This window comes from Podarcis liolepis (assembly GCF_965112155.1).
Source record: "Podarcis liolepis genome assembly, chromosome: 8".
NCBI classification, from domain to species: Eukaryota; Metazoa; Chordata; class Lepidosauria; order Squamata; family Lacertidae; genus Podarcis; species Podarcis liolepis.
This window is the reverse complement of record NC_139560.1, coordinates 22,958,952-22,972,971: the sequence shown is the minus strand read 5'-3', so window position 1 is coordinate 22,972,971 and position 14,020 is coordinate 22,958,952. Positions and strand designations below refer to the sequence as shown.

General features: G+C 40.3%; 1 protein-coding gene across 19 annotated transcripts in view; it reads right to left on the bottom strand.

Annotated features, from left to right (window-relative positions):
* Positions 1-4,338: 4,338 nt before the first annotated feature.
* The window catches only part of UBR5 (ubiquitin protein ligase E3 component n-recognin 5), a 67,089-nt gene continuing 57,407 nt past the window's right edge, over positions 4,339-14,020 (bottom strand). For 15 of the 19 annotated variants that reach the window (XM_083517161.1, XM_083517166.1, XM_083517150.1 and 12 more), the window contains 14 exons: positions 13,625-13,745; positions 13,447-13,545; positions 12,964-13,207; positions 12,024-12,138; positions 11,574-11,718; positions 11,010-11,140; positions 10,576-10,636; positions 10,100-10,275; positions 9,628-9,712; positions 8,715-8,870; positions 8,388-8,501; positions 7,217-7,361; positions 6,503-6,588; positions 4,339-5,530 (listed from right to left, as the gene is read on the bottom strand). In XM_083517161.1, coding sequence (XP_083373287.1) covers positions 5,318-5,530; positions 6,503-6,588; positions 7,217-7,361; positions 8,388-8,501; positions 8,715-8,870; positions 9,628-9,712; positions 10,100-10,275; positions 10,576-10,636; positions 11,010-11,140; positions 11,574-11,718; positions 12,024-12,138; positions 12,964-13,207; positions 13,447-13,545; positions 13,625-13,745 — 1,891 coding nt within the window. In that variant the 3' untranslated portion in view covers positions 4,339-5,317. The remainder of the gene's footprint in view (positions 5,531-6,502; positions 6,589-7,216; positions 7,362-8,387; positions 8,502-8,714; positions 8,871-9,627; positions 9,713-10,099; positions 10,276-10,575; positions 10,637-11,009; positions 11,141-11,573; positions 11,719-12,023; positions 12,139-12,963; positions 13,208-13,446; positions 13,546-13,624; positions 13,746-14,020) is intronic. The other 4 variants (XM_083517165.1, XM_083517152.1, XM_083517163.1 and 1 more) reach the window with 1 other exon arrangement.

Below are 14,020 nucleotides of genomic sequence, written 5' to 3'. Positions count from 1 at the left end.
TAAGAGGACAGAATTCAGAACCTACCACATCCAACAGAGCACATTCCCAGGTAGGTGAGGACGCTTTAATGGGTGGAGATCACCCAGGGGAGAATGCTGAGACGAGCGCCCATGAACTATCCCATGAACTACTATCACAGAGGGCACCGCTCTATGCGGAAATACTCAAGGACCACTGTCTGCTGACTGCAAGAACAGTGGAGGAAATTAACAGCAAATTAGAAAAGGCAACGTCTCTTTTGACTGAGTTGGTGCTTCTGGTGACCAGAAATGGCTCCCTCAATTCTAAAGAGGCCGACCACAGCTTTGCCCTTCCCCATGACCATCGTGTACAGGGGTGTAACCGGTCTGGACTTGATAACGGAGAGACTACAAATAGTAAAAATAACAATAGTGAAAGTAGGGACCTAATCCTACAAAGCACTCAAGTATCTCTCGATATATATCCTTTCAATGGTAAGCTGCCTTACTGGAAATCAACTGACAGCATGAAGAGAAATTTTAATCAGAGAACATATGGAAGAAGGCATGAGATGATATGTTAAAAGTAGCACTTGGTATTCGGCCTGGAACCTCATTGGTAACCAGAGCGGCTCTTCTGAGGACTGGTATCCTGCGGTCTCTTTGGCATGCCTAGTAATCATTCTGCTGCACTTTGGATCAGTTGTCATTTCTGAACATTCAAAGGCAGGCCTATGGTGAAGTCTTGAGGTTAGTAGGGCATGTATCACAGTGGTCTGTTACTTGTTTATCAGGAGAGGGTGTGGCAAAAGTACCCTCTGGTTAGAAAAGAGACACTCCTGGCCACAAATAACACTCAAGCACCAAGGAGCAGAACATCCAAGGAGGAGGAACTGCAGTGACACTGCTTTCAGTATGGTGGTACCAAACCTGTGGAACTCCCTGCCAACTGAAATTAGGCAGACACCCCTCCTTGCTGAGATTCAGATACGTGACTAAAACTTTCTCATTCCAGTATGTTTTTTAAGGTAGTGTTCAGTTGCATGATCAATTGCTCAGAATTGTAATATTTTGTTGAAATGAAGAAGTTCATTTCTTACATTGGGAGGCAGTTTGACTAGACAAAGTCCCTTCCAAACTCTCTGGTTCTGTGGTATGGATTCAGCTAAACAGTTGCGCTAGTGAGAGGAGTGCACTACTACGAGAACAATCTCCCCTCTTCTCCCCCATGGGCCCCCCAAATCAGCTCTAGGGGGTCAGGAGAGCCCTCAAAACTCACAGGGGGGAGGCAGCAAGATCGTTCCACCTAGCAAGCTGAAATGCTTGTGCTGATGGAGCCATGGTAATAGCGCAACAGTGAAGTCTACCCTCTGATTCTATTACCACCTTCAAAGCTCTGAAAAGCTATAGGCTATATACATGTCTGTAGCCTATACATAAAGCTGTAAACCTAGAGGATTAATTTGTCATCCTGTTTATAACTTAATGACTGCAATCCAAGCCAGAGGGATGACTCAAGAAATGTTCTGCTGAAAGATGTCATAGCAAAACCATATGCCCATCTCAGCCTCCAAGGTAGCTTGAATGGACACTCCTTCGCTAAAAGTATTTACTTAGGTATATGACCCTGCAAAGAGGGTTGGGCATTATCTCATTCGGCAATAATCACCATCTGTTGTTGACCTCTCTCTGGTTCCAAAGTTGACCTTTGCTCAGTGTCTGGCCAGCCAAAAAAGCTTTTGGAAGATTGTGTTGAAATTCTTGCAGTGTAAGGAGTCTCAAAAGATTTCATCCAGTGGTATTCAAACATTTATCTGGGATGCATACCAGACTTGTTTTTTAAAAAATATATCCTAAAACTCATGCAGCACTTTTGTGGGTCATGCAGTGCACTGAAGATGATGTCATAGATGGAGGTGCATAAGACTATAAAGAATCAACTCCACGAAGACCAGAGTAAATCAGTTCACCTAGGAAGTTCACCTAGGAAGCTAGAGAGCCTTAAAACAAATGGATTTCATGTATATTTCAATCGTTTCAAGATCACTCTTGCTTGCAGGTACCTGGTAGAGTGAAATAAAATGTCCATCTCCTGCAACTTTCACAAACCCCTTGGCACATAATGGCAGGGGTGAATGGAGAGCTGTATTCCAAACCATCTTAGCATTGGTGAAGGCTTATCTGCCGCATAATTCTTATTTGTCTTTCTTTGCAGTACTTGTACTGTACTTTTCAGTTTACCAAGATGCTTATTTCAGGGATTTACATGTGATGATTTACTGGTGTCTTTACTATTAAATGTCCCATCTCAAATCCTTCGTACTGTGATAAATATGTTTGCTCTTACATTTGCCTGTTTCAGTTGGGTAGCGCAGGCCTGCTTGCCAAACAGTAAAGGATATGTAAGATAGCAGTTGTTAGATATCTAAACAAGTTTATATTTAGTTTCAAACTGCTGCTTGCAAAATGAGACAATTTTTGCATCGTATGTCTGCTTGAAAGACTGAGGCCCCATTTAACATTTGCTGCTCACTCCATCTCAGGTTAGGCTTAACTAATGGAAAAATAACAAAAACAAGCAATATACAGTGAATAATTGTGAACACACAGGCTGCAGTGCTTGACCCTCTCTCACATTGTCCTTATGGATGATGGTGACAGACGACCCCTTCCCTACCCCCTGACACCATCTCCTGGCAGAAGACCCAGAACCCATGGTCAGCAGGCCAAAGTGACTCACACATGTTAACTTCAAGCCAATGGGCTCAATAACTACCAGGGAAACAGGCTTTGGAAGAAACCCAGTTCCATTTTGAAATCTGGGAGCATTAGTATCAGCTTTCAAACCAGCACTGTGTGTTGCAATACACAATCGAAGAAACCACATCTAGCTTCAAAGAACTAAAGTTTTCCTATTGCTTTTTCTTTTACTCTATACCACATATTTAAAAGAAACTAACTTAAGCCAGACAGCAATGTGGTGTACAATTTTAATAAACATTTCTTATGAAAAGCTTGATACTGTTCAAATATACAGAGAAAAGCTATTTATATAGCTACATATACATCTTGAGTCAATGACTACAGCATAAATCATTCTAGCTTTCCCCTTCGGTTAGAGTATCAGCAAAGTGTTTTCTACATGTATATATTTTCTTTTTAGGCTACTATATCGGGCTTGTTGACTGTGTAGTTTTATCCTGCTGTGATTGTTGTAAAACAGCTATGTTATATACATAATTATACATATAACATATGGATATGCTATATATACACAGGTTATATATAACAATACTTTACAATATACACAGCCTTTCATAAGAGGGCTCTGGAAGAGATTAACCTTATTAAGCCTCAACACCTCAGTGAGGTAGGTAGCTATCATTATTTTACAGAATGTGAGTAAGAGGCCCAGAGACATTAAGTAACTTGCCATAAAAGCCAGTAGCAGATTCAGGAACAGAATCCAAAACTTTATATCCACTGAATACATCACCAGAAACTCCATCCTTATCCCTCAAAGGGCTGTCAAAGGGGAAACTAATTAGTTCATCAATACATGCAGGGGGGGGGAATATTTTTAAAAAGCACCTGCAGTTATTCCCTAACTATACAAGTCTGGCACAGTCAACTTTAAGAGAACAGTCTTCAGAGTCTACTGCATGGAGGTCAGAGATGTGCTCTAGCGAGCTTCCCCAAGGCCTGTCAGAGTTAGATTTTTCTGTAGAAGGCAGCCATTCTATTTTTAAGCTAAGGCAGAAAGGGGCTTGAATGCTGTTGTTAAGGGTGAGTGAGGGAGAGGAGCAGTTTTCCACTTTGGTAGAAATTTAAGCAAGTTTGCAGCGATGTGCTGTTCTCTCCCCACCCACCCCCCAGCCAAGAACCACGGGGACAGGGGAACAACTGAAGCCAAACAATCATAATGGAAAGAGCTTTATGTCTAGTAGGAGATGGTGAGCAAGCAACAACACAGAGCCTCCCCCTTTCGGACATCACTTAAGAACTAAACAAAACGGGACCCTGGCGTACTGAAATACAAGAGGACTCTCTCCCCTTCATTGTAAAAATGTTTAATTAAAAAAAAAAAGCAAGCACTCAGCGCACCACAATACATTTGGCAAACTTTTCTTTGTGCTGATTGAACAAAACTACATTACGCCTCCATCTTGTACAGCCTGGTGAAAACAAGAGAGCTTGCCAGGGCAGGGCAGTTCTGCTAACTGTAAAATGTGGGCTGAACTCCTTCCATTTCGACTGAAGATGAGAATGAGTTTTATTCACTTATGGAATTTAGAGTGGCTTAGTGAATGACTGTGGTGTGTGGTGATAACTAGGATTATACAGGCTATATAAATAAAAACTATTGTTTCTTCAGTATGACTTTGTACTTTTGTCTGTAATTTATTAAAAACTGTAACAAGATACTTAAAAAAGGCTAGATACAAAAGTAGTTAAGCTGCTCACGAACATTAAATTTCTTCAAAATGTACCTTCAAATAATCATGATCTTATAAACATTTTACAGTTACCAGGTAGTGCCTAGGCTGAAATTTTAAACAGTCTGAGACACAGCAGAACAAGTGTCCAGGTTGGAGTTGGAAGTGGAACAACCTTCTGACTGATTGCTCGAGGAAAGAGGGATACAAAAATGTTGATTGTGAACGATTAAATACTGTGCATTGGCTTCCTTGTTATGTACAAAAAGATCCTCACTAAGGTATACAGATTACATGCAAAACATTAGTGGTGGTATTTGTGTGCCAGAGTCCAATGCAAAGAGACAAAACTTGCAATGGCAGTGGTTTTTTTGTAAGCAAACGTGAATGATTTCAACTCTTAGCTCTAACTGGCAAGAACTTTTTACAAGTTCAATATACATGATGCACAACTGCAGCCAACCACAAAATTAAACACCATTAAAAAAAAAAGTTAAAATAAAACACAGAACATACTTCATCTTTTATTTTGAAATTCCCTACTCCCTCTATACATGAACCTTTGCTGAAGCACTTTCCACAAAGGCAGCAGTGAATTTTCTTAGAACATTTTACATATTCCTTCCCCACCCTCCCCCGGCAAAAAGCTAAATCACAGTGTAATTTATATTGTTCTGCTGTCATCTTTGGCTGGGGTTGGCCAGGAAGCCGGCAACTAGCAAATGGTTACAGTCCGACATTGCTAGTGCTCCTTCGGCCCCTTGGGTTGCAAACTTAATACAGGAATGTTGCATTTAGTCATTGCAATACCAGCAGGGAGAGTATGACAGCATTAACTTTCATAAACTTTTATAGACAAATGGAAAATCTACAAAAAAACTAGCTATTAATATTACACAGCAATACACACTTTTTATACTCTACACAAAACCAAAATTTTTGGTCTTAATGGCGAGTAGCAACTTCTGCTTGAGAATCTGTTTAGAAGAATACAGAGGGACATAAAGGCGAGAAATACAAGTGTTCGCTGTAGGAAGGTGTTGGTCATCTGGCGGCCTTATCGTGATGGATGGCATGGGCTGAAATCCTTCTTCGCTAGCAGGCAAGGATGGGCTTGACGTCCAGAAATAAACCTAAGGTGCAAATAAACAGTGACCTGTTAATGATTTGGGGAGGGGGGAATCCACATGCCAATTTTATATTTCAGTGGCATGCGGTGAAATTTATCGTAAAGGGACAGTTAGGGCCAGAGGCGCCAGCTTCCAAGGGCAATGGGGGAGGGGGGGGAGACGTTGCATACATGACGTCCTGACGTCACACACATGAGAATCGGCCTTTGGGCATGTGGAGGGAGGACTCTTGGACCCCATCAGAGCATTGTGCTCTGGGCTTTGGGAAGCAGGCACCAGGTTTAAATACTTTAATACTCTAATTTACTGGGAGCATTTAAGGCACTAGCCTAGTCCCTCATGTTCACACTTCGTTGTTACTAATGTTACATCCCTTTATGCCAAAATCCTGTAGATTCAAACAATATTTAAGATGTTATCTGTCAGCACCATCTTTGAGTCTTTGTTTTTCCACAAATAATGGAGCTCTATGGTAGAGAAAATAATTAACACAGAGCTTGAATTGGTTAATAACCAGTAACAGAAATCTACAATGCTCAGATAACAAATGTGAAGCATTTCAGAAAATGACCATCTCGTTATTAGTTTTATGAGAGTAACTAAAAGTAATCCACTCGAGATTCTCATTGTCCAGTCTTTTAAAAAACTCAAATGTTGAAATCAGAACTAATGCCCAAGGGGAAATGTTACTGGTTTTCTTTTTTTATGGCAGACTCTGTATTATATTGTAGCCTGATTTTGATACTTCCCCCTCAGTTTCAAAAGAGGTTGGAAATGTACCAGGAGGAACCAATCTTGAAGAGACTCCAAATCCCAAACTCCTGAGTGACTGAACTTGCTCTTTGGGCCCAGGAGGAAATGATACCATACTGGGGTAGTTAAAAAAAGAAACTGTTTTTCTCCCCAATGTGGAGTCATCTAGTACCAACAGGGATTAACAAATCCCATATGTTGACCAAAAGAAAGAATACTTACTAGATCTTGCCTTTCAGTCATACTCATCTTCTCAACTATGGACCAAAACCAACGTTTGAACTGCAAAAGCTTTTCAGCGTTTTCTCCTGTTCAGAAATGAAATAAATTAACAGAAGAGCAGGCAGATAATAACATTTAGTTGTGGATATCAGATACTGGACTTAATGGAAATACTCTGGTTGTGCAAATAGCAACAACCAACTATGAATTAAAATGCCAATAAGAGCAGACAGAGAGAGCTAAGGACATGGTTTCACTAGACTACTTTTAGTATGTAAGTAATAGTTTATATTAGAAAGGTCTGAAGAGACTGGTGTGAAGGAGAAATGGATAGGCCATCTGCACTGTGATTTTTGTAGATCTGCAAAAATCTCCAAATACAATGGAGAGACACGGGGTTGGATGCAACCAACCCATTCTACTAGCACTCTGAGCAAGGATTCCCACTAGGGCAAAAGGGCTTTCTCTCCCTCTTCACTCCCCCAAAATCTATTCTGGAGGGCCGGAAGAACCCCTAGATCAGCATGTGGCAGGAGGAGAGGGGAGATCATTCCATCAGGCAAACACAAATGCTTGCTCACACTGAATTTCCCCCATAGTCTGCATGCTTCAGAAAACATTGCATTTGTCTAACCAATATGAAAAGGGGAAAAAAAGAGGTCTGGAGCAAGATTACTGCTGCACGACTAAAGGATTACACAAATAATTTCATACCTGATTCATCATTGAAGGACGTAAAGCTGATTAGCATTTGCACATTAACTTCACCACAGCCATTTACGAGAAGCCTGAAATCTTCTGCTGTCAAGTCTTCTAATGAATTCTTTGGAAGTACATCCAGCAGACCTTTCCTCATTGCCTGAAAAAGCCACAATAATTTTAAATTTAAACACTACCAGGAACTGCATATTGGCTGGTTACTTCACAACTAGATGGAAAGAACCAATGACTGGCAGATAAATCTGTTTGTCATGGCAAGTGAGCTATTGTCTTCTGGCAAGCATTATGAAGGGAGCCCTGCACTTGGAAGATGGAGCTTGGCGACAGGGTTGTACTGGGTTTTCTGAGTTGTGGAGGAGAACTGAGAACTTTACATGGCCTCATGTAGAGAGACAGAGCAAGGTCAGGAACAAGAGGAGAGGCAGAATCTTGGGGTTGCAGCAAACAAAGTTCTACTCAAGAGTACTGAAGCTGCTGGACATAAGTAAGCAATGCCCCTTAATTTCCATGGGTCTATTCAAAGTATTACTAACATTGGCTCCAACCCTTGGTGTTTACAAGCTTTGGCCTGGCTATTAAGATCAGCCAACATTTGCGGACACCCGATTTCTAGCATGTTGAGTTATAGCAGGGGTCCCATTTGTTCCTCATGACATGGCTTGTGTTTATTTCTGCATAGCAATCACCGGCCAATAAGGCAGCACCTTCACCACCCAGAAAGTTATTATAATCACAAACATCAAGCGAGATACTTTTTTCATCTCAAGGTATTAATTTCTACTTCTCTTTTTCCTGATTGAATGGCCAAACAAACTAAAAAGTCAACTTGCACCAGCTGTCAGAAGTGACAGCCAGAAAAAACGAAACACCTGGCCTCCTTCCTCCAAAAGGGGAGAAACTAGGAGAGCAGAGCCTGAAGAATAATATGCTCACACTCAAATCATAAGGAAGATCAGCACTTCCTGTGCTATTTGTAAATTTCACAGGAGCCTTATACTCCTGCAGATGAGCAGTAGAAACCCTCTTGGCAACTGTTGTTTGCTCAGTTTCAGGGACTGCGCAGAAATTGTGATGTATCGATTCAAAGACACAGTTCTATGCAAATTATCAAATGTGAGTAAGAAAACATCAAAATAAGCCAATGCCTTTCAACCATACTACTTACGTGTAGAGGTTGTTCTGCAACTACTAACATTCTGTGCTCTGCGTATTTTCGGACGTATTCATAAACGTTTTGAGGAGTGACTGGTATATTTACACCATTGGAGATAAGTTCAACCTAGGAAAATATTGTGAAACAGAATATTTAATATAAAAAAACAACTTAAAATACTTACAAATACCTCACATAATGGAAACATATTCCAAGGGGGATTTTCCTCAGCCATATGTTTTGTTAAACTGGCCACTAATATTACAGAAGCATCCATCCATTTCCAGTTAATAGCAAAAAGGGGTGAACGGTCTGAGTAACGGGGTAACTGCTGTTTACCTGTCCTCCGCCTTCCTCTTTGCATAGGTCTATTGCAAATGCTAAGTCCATTGCTGCAAAAACTGCATCAGCATCTGTACTTTGGGAAGCGAGGATAAGTTGCCGCAAACTCTCATACATTACCGGATCGAAAAAAGCAAAATCATGCCAGTTAACCTGAAAATAAAATGCACATGTAAAACATCACTTTTAGTTTTCTCGTCAGCTCACAAAGACAGCTACTCTACTGAGCAGTTTTGCTGTTAAGAACTTCAAAAAGCTTTACAAATATTGTGGCCGTACCAAGCAAATTAGTCAGGAGAAGCGTTATGTTCAAATCTTCTGTTCTTTCATAAGGAAACAAATGTGCCTAGTTCAGACATAACATTCCTCCCTTCTTGCACACCTAATCTTGGCACTGGTTTCCTGGGTTGCTCTAAATTACAGTTACTACTTATGTGCATGCCAGGAAACTTTTTTGAATACAAGCCACAATATCAGGATAAGCCTAGAGGGCACCATAAGGGAGGGAGGGCACACTGCTTTCTCTCATGTTATGCCATGTCTGATCTGGGTCTATGTCTCTGTTCAAACTTACGCCCATGGTTAAGAATGGTTAACGATCTGAAACACCCTTTGAAATAGGTTTGCACGTCACAGTTTTTCCTGAGGGGCCCTGGAGGTGGCTACAAAGTACAATTTCCTAATGCTGAAAGAAGCCTGAACATGGAACTCTGGAGGGAGTTCCCATTTTCTGGTGGAAAAAGTACACAGAAGAGGGAGGAAGAATCACTGCTTTAAATGGAAGGTTGAGTGACATAGCGGCAATATCCAATTAACCAAGCTCCACATTTTAAACCAAGCACCGCAATTTTAATCAAATAACACTGCAGCCCTATAATTAACTATTCTTACGATTTATATGCAAGTTTACCTTTCTGCCAAGAAGAACTTTTATTACATGTCGATTTAACGTGATGGGGCAAAGTTCATTCTGTAGCAAGCATAAACCTAGAATTCTGAAGAAAAAAACGTATCAGAACAAGAAGTTTTGTTTTTTTAAAAAAGAAAAAGTGATGAAGAAACCAAGTCAAAAGAAGACCATCCAAGCAAATGAGATCAATTACCGTATTTCTCCGTGTATAAGACTAGGTTTTTAAACCAAAAAATTTAAAATTGGGGCTCGTCTTATACATGGGTAGTGCTGAGGGGTGTTTTCTTAATTTGGAGTCCCCCCCAAAATAGGGGGCGTCTTATACACGGAAAAATACGGTATGTTTTCAAAGTCTAGTTGAAATCATTGTAAACCTGGTGCTGAATTGCAAAATCTTACGTCTTTTCGTGACCGTTACTTTTATACTTTTTTTCACACAAAGCAATGCACACAAATCTAGAGAATATTTTACCTGCCAATATTTCTGAAACAATTTAGTCTGGCTTCTGTATTTTTGCCAGGCCTCGGTGTATAAAAGCCACGCTTTCCAGGTTGATAGAACAGCGGCGCATTGTCATCGCCATCATCTGTATCATCTAATTCCATGTCTACCACACTGCGACTGGAACCATGACGTTTTCTGTTTTCCTTTTTTTAAAAAAAGAGAAGTAAAAAAGGGGTGTGTTTTTCTGCACACTAACAAAGACTGAAATATTCTTCACTGTTACAAGTTGTCTATCAAAACCACATCCAAGTAAAAAAAGGGAATTAAACAAATGGTAAAGTTAATGGAATTGCACACTTAGTAAAAGGGAAAAGTTTAAATAAAATTTAGTTTCATCACCACAGTACTAGACTGAAGGAATCTTTCCCTCTTGCAAACAGTCCAACATATTCCATGCACATAATAGTAAACTAATAAAGGCACTGTTAAAACATTTGTCTTACTTGTACTTTATCAGAAGAATCCAACAAGCCAAGGTCTAGGATACTGTCAGCTCCGTTTTCCCTTTTGAACAGAATGAAAGAAAAATATTTAACCAGAGTCAATGTCATGCTTTAAAATTCAATTTAAATGTTATTGTAATATAGTAAAATAAATCACTCTTTTTTTCCCCTTCAAGAAATATGAAAAGAAAAGCGGGCACAGATGGATTTTACTAGCTGCTAAATGATCTGTCTTCCTTTCTCAATATTCTGAATACCCAACGCATAGTTTTCCAGTGGGAAAACAAAGAAAAACAAGTACAAAACCACAGGAATTGTGTAGAGGAGCTACAAAGCACAAAAGATCTAATTCAATTTTTCCCCTGTGACAGCTCAAAGCCAGGCGCAATCTGAAAAAGTTTTCCCTTAAGGATTTATCCCTAACGTTAGTTTACCTTCCATGTGCAATAATGAGTTCCATAGCTTCATCCACTCTCGCTCGAAGAGAATCTTCACTGGCAAGCAACAGAAGCAGCTGAGCAGGAGACAATTCCAACAGCATGCCAGTGATCTTGCTTGCGAATGCCTGGGAACGAGAAATTAATATCTTATATTCCATTTCCCCCTAGTCTTCTCCATCTGCTTGGAAATTACAGATTCGGGAAACTTCAGCTGCCCTGGATTCAGCCCCCTGCTGCAACTGGTGCTTGTGGGCTTTTGCATTTATTTAAAGGGAGGCGGAAGCTCTAGGTATGGATCCTGTTACATATTTAGCTGCTGCTCCACTAGAATCCATCTTGAAGCCCTATGCCTAGGGGAGTACAGGATCCTTAATGAGGCCCTACAACTACAAAGAATTGCAGGTCTAAGGCAAAACTCTTTGTATTCTTCAGCTTATTCACTATTCCCCAACATGTCAAGTATATGTAGACACACCCAATTTTTAAGAGGAATACAGTACATATTAAGAAACAAGAATGATTTTCACCACAGTAGACAGAAGAGAACATTAGCCTTACAGGTTGCATTGCTTGTACACGGGGATAAAGTCTTTCACCCAGGGCCTGCCGATGTGCTGGAAGAGGATCAGGGTCATCACTCGGATTTCCTTCTGAAGCTGGTCTAAAAGGTCTGGTATCAATGGAGAGCTGCCTTCTAAAGTCCCTTAAAAACAACAGCAATTCATCAGAAATTGTCTTTGCTCTCCGAAAGGTCCACATCAAATGCACTAGAGGGTACGCTCCTGCTGCGCTAAACCCATCCTTCCCCACATTTTGTTATGTGTCCCAGTAAAGTGGCAGGTGCTTCCTAGTTAATTCTTTTGCTCACTTTTGAGTCCCTGTTTCTGAGGAGCAGTTAATTTAGAGATTTATTTTCTGCCTTTCAATGAAATTCCTGGTGAGAACGAGCAGTTTATTATTCCAAATCATCTCCTGATTTGAAGTTAACTTCAAAAGAAAGCTACTTACCTATCCCTGTCCCTCCGAGAGCCAGTTCGCAAGCCGCTGCTGTTCCTTCTCATTTCTCTTTCGCGCTCCCTTTCCCGATCCCTCTCCCCTCTGTTTCGTAATCTCTGCATGAGACCTTAAAGGGGCAAGACATACTTAGGGTTTGTAAACAACACTCACTTTTGCAACAATGCTCACTTGCAAATACTATGAAAGATCATGAAGCTGTGGAAACCAAGGCTGAGGGAGAAGAACACAAAATCTAGCTTGGAATCACAATTCCAAATTAAGATTTAAAGACATATATAAATCAGGCTTGTTCATCAAGTTCTTTTCTACCACCACACAATACTGGAAGTTTACCATAAAATATTTGAAGAAAACAAGGTTAAAATGTAACCCTTCACTGGCTGAAGCCTCAAAAACCAAGCCAAATGCATGTAACTAAAATAAAATCCATTTGCTTTCCCCTGTTTAGTCCTGCCTGTTCCTTTTCCTTTCTTCAGTTGACTCCCCTTTGATGAAGTTTAGCATATAGACTCAAGGCAGGAATCTGTTGTCTTGTATTCTATGGAAACAATACGGAACCAAAGAAGAATTCTGGCAGTCTGACAATTCTTCCTGTTCCCACCCACGCACCCAACGTTCTTAGTGCATCTGCAGGCATCTTTATTTCATGCTAAAATGTTCTACACTATGTTTAAATGAAGGATTGATAGAGAATACAGATTTCCCCCCCATCAGAATTGTGTGTATTGTGACCACCTTAAGTGCACAGATTTGTGTTGAGTGCAAAATTCAGCATCTTCAGTTTTACTGTTAAATAAGCAGATGTGCCCCTCATGATGATTTGAAAGCCTGAAGATAATGCAGATCCCTGCATAATTTCTTGCCCCTCATCCTGCTTCACTGTTCCAAGTCTTCAATGTTATACGTAACACATTTATTACAATATACTTACTTGTATGCGTCCCTTTGTTGGCATTCTGAATACAGTCCAGATTTGGCAGCTTCTCGTTTGACAAAAAAGCTTGTGCAATGGCAGTGTAAAAGCTTCTTGCTACACCACTGCCTTCTCCTGGCTCATCCTTAAACGTGACCTTTACCCTGTGGACAGCCATTGGAGTTGTAGCACATCGGCGACCAAAATGATTGTTGAGCTGCCTCATCGTCTGCTGAATTAGAAGATCTCTATCCCGATCAACCTAGAAAACACATTAGGAGAACACAGTGAAGAACAGACAAGCTAAAGAATGAAAATATGATATACAGCCACACTAGCACCCAAAAACATCCTTCAGCTGCAGCATGCACAGCGATGGCTGGGCCACCATTTTACATCCTAATTTACTGAGGTAAGTAATTGCAAGAGCAACAGGATATCCACAACTGTTCATCTTTTAAATCTAGCTAAACTCAAAAGGATAGCACTAAAACTTCTTACCTCTAGTGTTAAATCTCTAGATTGTTGGTTTCTCAGTTTTTCCATTTCTCGGCGGAATTTAGATTCTTTTACTTCAAACCCACCTAATTCAGTCAAAATCTACAAAGAGAAACAATGTATTAGTAAAAGGAAAGGCCTACAAAACAATCTAGCAGTCTTCATTCAAGAAGATACATACCGATCCTGGTTCCGCTCCTACATCTTCCATGAACACTCTTCCAAATAACTCTAGGGAAAGCCGCCAACGTCCAAGCAGCATATCATGAGAAATAACCATCCCCATAAAACTGCACTGTGGCCTGGCAGACAAAAATTTAAAAAGAACCAGGAGAACAGAGATTACTTTTATTACTTTTAAGCAAGTTAAAATTAGGATTATGTTGTGTTCAGTTGCTGCCAAACAACTCAAAGTTTCTAGCAGGAAGAGTCACGTGACAATCTCTCTGCAGTTTCCATCAAGGATTATCTTGATCACAAGCACATGAATTAAATAGCAAGGTAATGTACAAAGAAAAGTGGCACTTGCGAAACCAATGCAAATACCAAAAAGCAATGGTAATTGATAAAATCGAAT